The sequence below is a fragment of the Gadus morhua genome, chromosome 13 (assembly GCF_902167405.1).
Source record: "Gadus morhua chromosome 13, gadMor3.0, whole genome shotgun sequence".
NCBI lineage: Eukaryota > Metazoa > Chordata > Actinopteri > Gadiformes > Gadidae > Gadus > Gadus morhua.
The window spans coordinates 2,276,315-2,286,314 of NC_044060.1; the positions used below are offsets into that span (position 1 = coordinate 2,276,315).

The 10,000-nt window shown below is 44.1% G+C and overlaps 1 protein-coding gene across 1 annotated transcript in view; it reads left to right on the forward strand.

Annotated features, from left to right (window-relative positions):
• The first annotated feature begins 961 nt into the window (after window positions 1–961).
• Window positions 962–10,000, forward strand: part of nicn1 (nicolin 1) — a 9,609-nt gene continuing 570 nt past the window's right edge. Inside the window, exons 1-6 of the mRNA XM_030375943.1 lie at window positions 962–1,083; window positions 1,996–2,149; window positions 4,814–4,987; window positions 7,855–7,968; window positions 8,298–8,366; window positions 8,859–8,963. Coding sequence (XP_030231803.1) covers window positions 2,003–2,149; window positions 4,814–4,987; window positions 7,855–7,968; window positions 8,298–8,366; window positions 8,859–8,963 — 609 coding nt within the window. The 5' untranslated portion in view covers window positions 962–1,083; window positions 1,996–2,002. The remainder of the gene's footprint in view (window positions 1,084–1,995; window positions 2,150–4,813; window positions 4,988–7,854; window positions 7,969–8,297; window positions 8,367–8,858; window positions 8,964–10,000) is intronic.

Below are 10,000 nucleotides of genomic sequence, written 5' to 3' on the forward strand. Positions count from 1 at the left end.
ACATACACACACACACAGACACGCACACACACACACACACACACAGACACAGACACACGCACACGCACACGCACACACACACACACACACACACACACACACACACACACACACACACACACACACACAAATGTACCTACCATGCATAATCAGTGAACATAATCGTATTTCTCCTGTTAACCACATTATTTTACCTATTATTTTAGGCTCCACTGGAACTATGCCATGTGGTTGAGCAGTGCCTCGTGTGACAGTGAGTCCCCTCACAGTTACAACGAGTTGTTTGACCTCTGCGATGAACCTGTGTCCTTTTTTTATGTCCTTGGAGAAGGGTATTTCTACCTCTCGCTGGTGATGGTGAATAGACATTTTATGTATATGTATTCAAACTAACGAGAATAGGAGGATGCTGTTATAATTTCCCATTTTTAATACGTGACAAAAATCCATTTTGAGTCATAAATCTTATTTAGCTTATTTTAAGCAGTGTCTTCAAATTGCGATAACAGCAATTACTCAGAGTCAATCTATGGCAAGATCATACCAAGGGTATGGCTACTCCCACCTGTATCTCATTCTGATTTGTTTCGTCCAGAAAACCAGAAACCGTCGGATAGTCTCTATATTTTAGCATGAATGACGTTGCTGTTGTTAATGAGGTCATACATAGCGGATTTAATTCCAGCACCGTGTCAGAAATGCGCAACCATTCCTTTTTTATCCGTGGAGTGCTGGCGCCCTCTGTCGGCCAAGCGGAGTTACAACGGCCACACAACTGAAACACTGCTGGATGTAATCGTTTGGTAAACATGCGATATATTATTTTCACAAATCACCTTGGATATGTAAAAGCTTGCTACTATATTTCTTTATAGTTTTTACCTATTTATTTCGCATTTTAACCGCTGTCCGAATCATTGTGTTGCGGGCCCTTTAATTTTGTTACGTCGCCTTGGTTACAGCCAGGAAGTGTTGTGCGGTAAACAGAAGCGCGTCTTTACTTGGAGAATTGACCAAAACGTAGCTCTTAAACATTGCCCCCGCTGACCTCCAAGAGCAGACACTACCGTCGTTCAACAAGAGGCAAGTACATTCACACACACACCTTCTGTACGTCGGTGCAATGCCATTAGCTCACCCTTGTATTAGCCCGGTTGCTAATTCGGTTTGATGTCCATGCAGTCTTCTACAAGCAATGTCGGGAAATCTGCAAAATAAAAAAGCGTGTGTTAAAGGGGGTGCAAGCGTTGTCACTGGTTACTGCTGTGACGGGAGCGCTGTCCATGGTGCTAGTCTCGTTTCTCTTCAACGCACTAGCGCAGGGAACGGCGCAGAGGTTGTATTTTCACATACAACCCATTTTACGCTGGCGATGGCGCTGGTGCCTCTTTACCGCAAAAGCATAGTGGACGGGACGTTAAGGAGGATATATGTGTTGTCACGGGTTACCGCTGTGCTCGGCTGTAACGGGAGCGCTGTCCATGGTGCTGGTCACTGTCTCGTTACCGCACAAGCATAGTGGACGGCACGTTAAAGAGGGTGTATGTGTTGTGCTGGTTACCGCCGCGTTCCGCTGTAACGGGAGCGCTGTGCATGGTGCCGGTGCCTCATTGCTATCAAGTCAAGACAGGAACTGTGTGTTTCAATACTGAGGATTTCAAACACAAATGCTGAGGAGTTCAAAAACAGTGACAGTGTTTTTGATGTTTTTCTTGAATACATTTTTATTGCATTTTCAGTTTTTAGGGATTATTTATTAATTGTAGCTTGTTAAAGCTAATGTTTTGCATGCCTTATGTTTTTTACTATCTGAGTCTTTAAAATGAACACTTTTTATTTGAATAATTTTAAGTTTTACGACTCGGATGAACTCTAGAGATGTGAGAGTAATATAATAGGCATTGCAACTTGAGCTGAATAAACTCAATAGTACCTCAAAGTAAAATTCAATCTTCAATCATACCTCAAAATAAGATTCTATCCATCCCCAACTAGGATCAGGATGAGCGAGAGCAGTGACCTCACAGACCATGTGACCTGCACCATCAAGGCTTCTGTGAATCTACAGATCGGCGACACCAAAACAGAGATTTCCCAGTCGGGTGTGTCCGTGGTCGACATCAACCTGCCCTTCGGAAAGACTGTCAATGTAAGTGACCTTTTGCGCCCCTGTTGGGTCTGTTTCTTACACCATACAGGCTACTGATCATTAAATCAATAAAAGTTTGCATCAAGGATGCCTACAGGTCAGCTGTTGAGATTTGGGCATCGAACCCAGTTCCTTTAGACTTAGACTGGAAGCCGATCATCCCAACCACTAGACTGTTCTACACCCCCCTTCTAAAATATGTAATTGAATTTGTTTGATTTCGGGGATCAGGCTGTCTTGACCCATATACCGATTCCCTAAAATGGTTAGATGTGTGTGCCGATTTTCTTTGGCTCCTGCATTATTTATTGGATGACGGTTGTTGTGATCTGGGTTAGCAATGATTAGCTGAGTTCTCTGTAGCCAGCAGCAATCAATCAATTCAACTTTATGCATAAAGCATTTATATTTCATATTCATGCAGCAGTAAAACAAATGCTTAACAAGGGAAACAACACGACAAGAAAAATAAACAAAGTTTAGGGCTTAGAAAATAACAATGCAATTAGATTCACGGAGATGCATTTGAGAGGGAGATTTTAAACAAACAGGATAATACTTGATCGGAGGAAAACTTTAAAATATTAAAGCCACACGTACTTGAATGCAGCTGTCCTCATCGTAGGCCATGTTTCATGTTACTGTTCTTAGTTTCCTGAAGTTTCCGTTATACAAGACACAAGTCCCACCATGGTCTAATGGATTTCGGTCGCTGACCTACTTTTGCAGCGTTTAGGTCTAATTAAAAATAATTTCCAATGAATTGTTGAACCTAATTAATTCATCTGACTGGATCTTCAAAGGATTATGCCCAGGGCCGGCTTCCGCTTAAAAAATAATAATCTATATTCGGCGGGCCTCGTTAAATGGTAATTAAGCGATTTAACAGACTGGGGGGTTTGAAGGGGTGGTTGCGAGGCTGATATGGACTGCAGGCCTGCTACACTGTGGGTCCTGTTTATCTTCTAATGAGACAGAGCCCCGGGTTACTGAAATTTAACTTTCACATTACCCTGGCCGTCGATGAGTGGGAAGATTCCTTTTTATGATCATATACACACAAAACCATCCAAACTAATTTGAAACAGCCTCGTCATCTAATTCGAGAGGGTGACGACGCTCCCAGTGGGGATTGTGAGTGAGGCGTGGCTAAAGACCCACACTACAGACCTCTGTTCTCTCCTGTGGTCTGCTGCTTAAACAGGAACACGCACAGCTTTACAACCACTGTGGCAGAGTTTCTTTATGCAGGCACAGGGTCTCCTTCTGGTACGCCCGCAGGAAGGCTGTGGTCAGGACGGTTCAAAGTGAAAGAGGTGCTTGGAGCCTTCACTATTAGGCTCTTCAGCTCCCTCATTTGTTCTGTGTCACCATGCAGCTACCGATGTTTGCATCTGTACAATGTTTATAGTTATTAAGAATCATATTAATTGATCAATATTAATATATATATATAATTCCTTATAATACCGTTTGATTGGCCAGGTGTTAAGCCAGGGGTGCCTGGTAATGTATTGTTCATTGTAAAAATAGGGTATGTGTGTGTGATATAATGTGATACTGATACTGTATGTCAGATTATTGCCTCATTTGAGCCAGTGTTGCAATCCGGAACACTGAATGGTAGAATTTAAATGCTGGATTCCGTAGTGTACTCCTCGCATTCGGGGAAAAACAAAGTCCCCAACCATAAAGCTGAAACTTTTCGCAGTTTGCTGACCATTTGGGTAAGTAGCCATTGCTGAGGCTAGCAGGTTCACTGAAACAGATCAGGGGGGTCTTGGGGGCCATGCCCCAAGCCTGCAGAGCCAAAGGGAGTTGTGGGTTTTCACAAGGCTGCTTGGACGGCAAAAGCGTGCGTGTCCTCTTTTCACTCATTACTGGGTAGAATTGCTGATTTCTCGCCATAGGAACATTGCAATAATTGAATATGCAGTGAACCTGAGACAGAGCCCTGAGTGCTTGTCACATGGGGATTAAACTAATGTCTGATAGTAATGGGTGATGCCACAGCGATTTGAGGAAATACTCTTCCATTAGACCCAGTTTTAACTAACGCAGCAATTTTTTCTCTGTGTGCAGAGATTAAGTTTAGCCAGATGGAAAACATCTCCTTGAAGAACTACTAACAGTTCTGTATTCAGATGGAGGACATCACCTTCAAGAACAACTACTGTACTGTGTTTACATATATTGAAGACATCACCTTTAAGAACTAGTACTGTACTGTATTCAGATTGAGGACCGTACCTTTAATAACTACTAATGTACTGTGTTTATGTATATTGAAGACATTCCCTTTAAGAACTACTTCTGTACTGTGTTTATGTATATCGAAGACATCACCTTTAAGAACTATCTCTGTCCTGTATTCAGATCGAGGACGTCACCTTTAAGAACTACTTCTGTATTGTGTGTATTCAGATCGAGGACATCACCTTTAAGAACTACTTCTGTATTGTGTGTATTCAGATCGAGGACATCACCTTTAAGAACTACTTCTGTATTGTGTGTATTCAGATTGAGGACATCACCTTTAAGAACTACTACTGTATTGTGTGTATTCAGATCGAGGACGTCACCTTTAAGAACTACTTCTGTATTGTGTGTATTCAGATTGAGGACATCACCTTTAAGAACTACTACTGTATTGTGTGTATTCAGATCGAGGACATCACCTTTAAGAACTACTACTGTGCCTTTGTGAGCGTGCGGGTCCTGAAGCGGACCCCCGGCCAGGAGGCCCAGTGGTCCACGGCCCTCAGGGACCTCCCTCTCATGGAGAACCCCCACACCGAGGCCGGGTCGCAGGACTACTACTCCATCCACCGGGACCAGGTGGGTACCTGAGGTACCGGTAGACACAGTAAACAGGTACACTATACACAGGGACCAGGTGGGTACCTGAGATACAGGTAGACACAGTAAACAGGTACACTACACACAGGGACCAGGTGGGTACCTGAGATACAGGTAGATATATTACACAGGTACACTACACACAGGGACCAGGTGGGTACATGAGGTACAGGTAGACACAGTACACAGGTACACTACACACAGGGACCAGGTGGGTACATGAGGTACAGGTAGACACAGTACACAGGTACACTACACACAGGGACCAGGTGGGTACCTGAGGTACAGGTAGACACAGTAAACAGGTACACTACACAGAGGGAGAAGGTGGATACCTCAGATAGATAATGCAGAACGTTATGCAGCCTGCGGGTCAGTATTTATACATGTAATAAACTAGCACGCACACACACACCCACACGCGTACAAACACACACGCACAAACGATTAAACAATTCTTTAAACATGGCATACTGCTTTGGTTCTTAATTGAATGAATTTGTGTGTGTGTGTGTGTGTGTACGTGTGTGTGGGTGTGTGTGTTTATTTCATGTTTAAATACTGATCCGCAGGCTGCATAATGTTCTGTGGATTTTCACATACATTCATCAATTTAATCTTCTAATGAGCTCAGCAGCCTTGAAGGAAAACACGTTCCTCTGACATGAAAACAGATCCTCCTTCGTCTGAATGCATTAACAGAGGTCAGTCTCCAGGGTTTGATGGAGCAGTGCTCTCGGTTGTTGATCCGGTTTCTTGTTATTTCAACCAACGCAGCAGAAGAGTCTGAAGAACAACAGATGAACACCAGATCGACCGATGGAACCTCTCATCCGCAGCCCCCCGTTCATTATGCGGCCCCGCTTCTTGACGATGTCACTTCCAGCCTGAAATGTGTTGGGTTCGAACCCCACTGTCCACAGTCTACATGTACACTTACCCCTGCTACTTATTGACTCATGCGTCATACACTGCGAGCCACTTTGATTCAAATCTTCTCAATGCCGCCAAACGGGAACACAGAGTTACCCTTTGAGTGTTTCTGAAATCCACACGACACATCAATTATGTGCATGAATCTCATCCTAAACCAACCGATCTGTAAACCCACTCCGCTGGGGTTCAGCCAGATGAGAGCGTGTGAAACTGATTCATTCCCCCACATGGAAGAAGTCCAGTGAAGGGAGCATCAAAGCCGTACGCCTCCTCAGCCTAGCGTCGTGTAACAGCTGGAGATCACAGCTGGAGATTCCTGAAAGGTTCTCTCGTCGAGGAAACATCTCACAGCCCTCGCGGCCTCAGAGCTGTCGGTTCTTCTCGGTTGTCTCCCCTCTCTAACAGAAGCTCTGTTGGCCGTCAAGAGCGGCAACAACGAAAACACTCTTTTGCTTCGGTTCGGTTTGTGTGCGTGGGTTTTCTAACACACAACGGTTCTGTTTATTATGTGTTCTAAATGCAAATGTGGTGGTCCAGACGGAGAATGGTGTTTTTGATCTTTGTTTGGTTATTTTGGTGGGGGTGTGATCGTTGTTTCCAAGTCAAAGAGAGTTTAAATTGTCTCGGGCTTCATGTTGGTGTTTTCATAAACGACACGTCTTCCCATTTCCGCAGTGTCACTGTTTGTTATCTGTGGTTTCAGTCTGACATCGTGCCAACCTTTTGTTTCCCTGCACTCCTCCTGAAGACTTAAGGGGGGCGGACGACGCAGAGAAGAGAGACGTCTTTGTTTGTAACATAATAACAGGGTGATTTCAAACAGGATTTGAACTTAATATCAAGCAGAGGTTGAGTAAAAAAACAAACTAAAATAATATTTTCTCTCACAGGGGTCTGTCTTTGCAGCTTTGTGGAAATGGGAGAGAAGGGGGAATGAAAGATGGGTTCTGAAACTGCTTCTGCCCCCGCTGCCGAGCTGCTCCGTCTCACTAGCGATTACATTTAGTGTCAGTCTATCGGCACTATCTCTGGCACAGTGTTGCTGAAGTATCCGCGGTTATCGTTAGGGCTTCTTACTGACATTCTGGCCGAGCAAGAGTCCGTAGTACGGCGTGAATACCAGTAGATCTGTTGAACTACACAGACATCGAGGATGAAACACTGAGTCCATAGCAGGGTTTCACACACCTCGGGGACTCGAGACCCGATGTGGGGTTGGCTCGGTGTGACTATGAAGTGCCCTAGACGAAACAGAATGCTTACTGATTTGTTGCCACAAGAAAACTACTGAGCGTGGAGAGATGTGAAGACAGCCACTGGGACATTGATATTACTGGTAGAAGTTGTTTGGTGTGGAAACGATGGGGAAGAAAGCTGATGCACAGAAATGGAAGATGTTTGGGTCACAAGGATTTTGAGATCTGAAAACTGGGTCTTGGGTAAAGAAGTTGGGAATCACGGGGCTATGGCATTACTGTTGTTTATAACCTAAGGGTTGCGACTATTGGGTTGATAGTGGAAGATCATTTAAGATGTGCTTATATCGATCAGATGAAGGAGTCTGATCTAAAGATGGTTTATATTGCCCTAGATGAAGAAGTCTGATGTAAAGAGTGTTTCTATTGATCAGATGAAGGAGTCTGATCTAAGGAGTGTTTCTATTGGTCCAGATGGAGGAGTGTAATCGAAGGATTGTTTCTATTGGTCCAGATGAAGGAGTCTGATCTAAGGAGGCTTTATATTGGTCCAGATGAAGGAGTCTGATCTAAGGAGTGTTTCTATTGGTCCAGATGAAGGAGTCTGATCTAAGGAGTGTTTCTATTGGTCCAGATGAAGGAGTCTGATCTAAGGAGTGTTTCTATTTATCCAGATAAAGGAGTCTGATCTAAGGAGTGTTTCTATTGGTGCAGATGCTGCTGGTGCCCGACAACGTGGTGTCAGTCAGACTCGTCCTGAGACAGCCCTCCTCAGCCTGGCTGACCTTTAACCTGGAAGACATCAAAATACACCCGCACACCCAACCGGTGAGCTTTGAATTGTCAACATAACCCTGAAGTCTGTGGTTTACATTCGCGCAAGAGGAACACCAGTTCAGTGGAGTCATGTTTGCTTCATTTGTAAAGCCCTTCAGTACACCACAGCTAGTTAAAGAAATCCAACTCTTCAGATTGCTTGGCTTATGGACGATTAGATTAGTAACATTAACTATAAAACCAGTGTGTTTGTCAGCATTATATCATACTAAATGATATCATGCTAATCATACACATTTCGTGACTAGATCAAAGTAATGGGCCAGTGATTATAGATTAACAATGAACACCCAATGAACAGTTGGTGACTCTCTCAACAGGCCCCTGTGAAAGAAGTTTCCGATTGGTTGTCGGATTTAACCCTCGTTGACCAACACCTGAATATGGAGGTAACAGGACATTGTGTACAGTTTGTGGTTGTGTGTGTGTGTGTGTTTGTGTCCTTGTCTATTTGTTTTAAGATAAGGTGCACTTTATAAATCACAGAAAATTAATGTTGTTGTAACAATTGAGATACAGCCCAGAAAAAAAAGTTCTTAAATAAAGAAGATTTGAAAAAAAAAATATTAACATGCAAACGTTACACAGAAATATTTCAAATTCCCAAAAATGCAAAGGAAGTAAATGTAGATATGGCTCCTAACCATATGACTGTATCCGCACCATTTGCATCCCAAGCACCACCTAACAGTACGTACAAATCGAATAAGATAAACTAAGGTTTACTTTATTTTACTCTTTTAGATTTGTTTACTCTTTGCATGATCTCTCTTGTTTAGTTTGCTGCTCGTACACCTGCTGTCTTCCTCTGGGGACTAGTGTGATGATACCGTTAAAGGTATCAACCGACCATCTGACCGGCTGTATCCGTCCGTCCTCAGGGTCTCCCGGACCCCCAGGCCGTGTCGTCCAGCATCCAACAGATGTGGGCGTTGACCGAGGTGATGCAGACCAATCAGACCACCGCGTCCATCGGCCGCTTCGACGTGAGTCACGTGACGTGCACGGCTGACACTGATCGATCACCCAGCGTGCACCTGTCTCTGACCAGGGAGCATGTGGTGTGGCGACACAGAGTTTACCGTCACCTTCCAGGCACTGGGGGTGTTGAATCGATTAGGTTATGGATATGTCATCAATATGTGGGCGGTTAAGCCCTTTGAGACTGTACCTGTGATTACAGTCTCAAAGGGCTCCATTGTGTACTTAAGGACCACAGTGGAAACAGGCCTTTGGGCATTATTGTTGATTGTTGCTCAATAAAGTTTTCAATCAATCAATCAATCAACCCAATCAAAGGGTTATACAAAAAAAAATCAATTTTATTTTATTTTGGTAAATGTATCTCTGAGTGACATTCAATATGGATTTTCTACACTGGTTCAACCATTGGATTAGCATATCTGCAGCACCACGCCCCAAGCTAATGATGTCAGAGAAATCGCCCGTCAGATCAGAACTTTTTCGTTTTAAAGGTCACAAATTCTTCTCTGACACGGCAGTCGTCAGAGAAGAATCGTCACGGCAGTCTCCTTAACATTTCGCCGTCATCCAGGAGACCCTTCCTGCATGGGTCAGATCCTAAACTAGCAGATGTTGGCACCATCTTCATCCCATGTGGATGTGGGCGGAATGTGGCTCAGGAGGAAGAGCGGGTCGGCAGGTAACTTGAAGGTTGCTGGTTCGATCCCCGGCTCCTCCTAGCTGTGTGTCGAGGTGTCCCTGAGCAAGACGCCTCACCCTGACTGCTCCTGACGAGCTGGCTGTCGCCCTGCGTGGCTGACTCTGCCGTCGGCGTGTGAATGTGTGCATGAATGGGTGAATGTGTGGCAGTATTATAAACAGGCCCGCCGCTCCCTATACGCAGAGTACGCAGAGTGCGCAGGGCACCAGGTACCTGAGGGGGGCACCAAAAATTAAGGTTTGTAAAAAAAGAAAAAAAAAATACATTAATGAATTAAAAAAATATGTAAATTAGTTATGAAGAGGCCCACCGTTGTTTGTTCTTAATTGTGTAACCTAT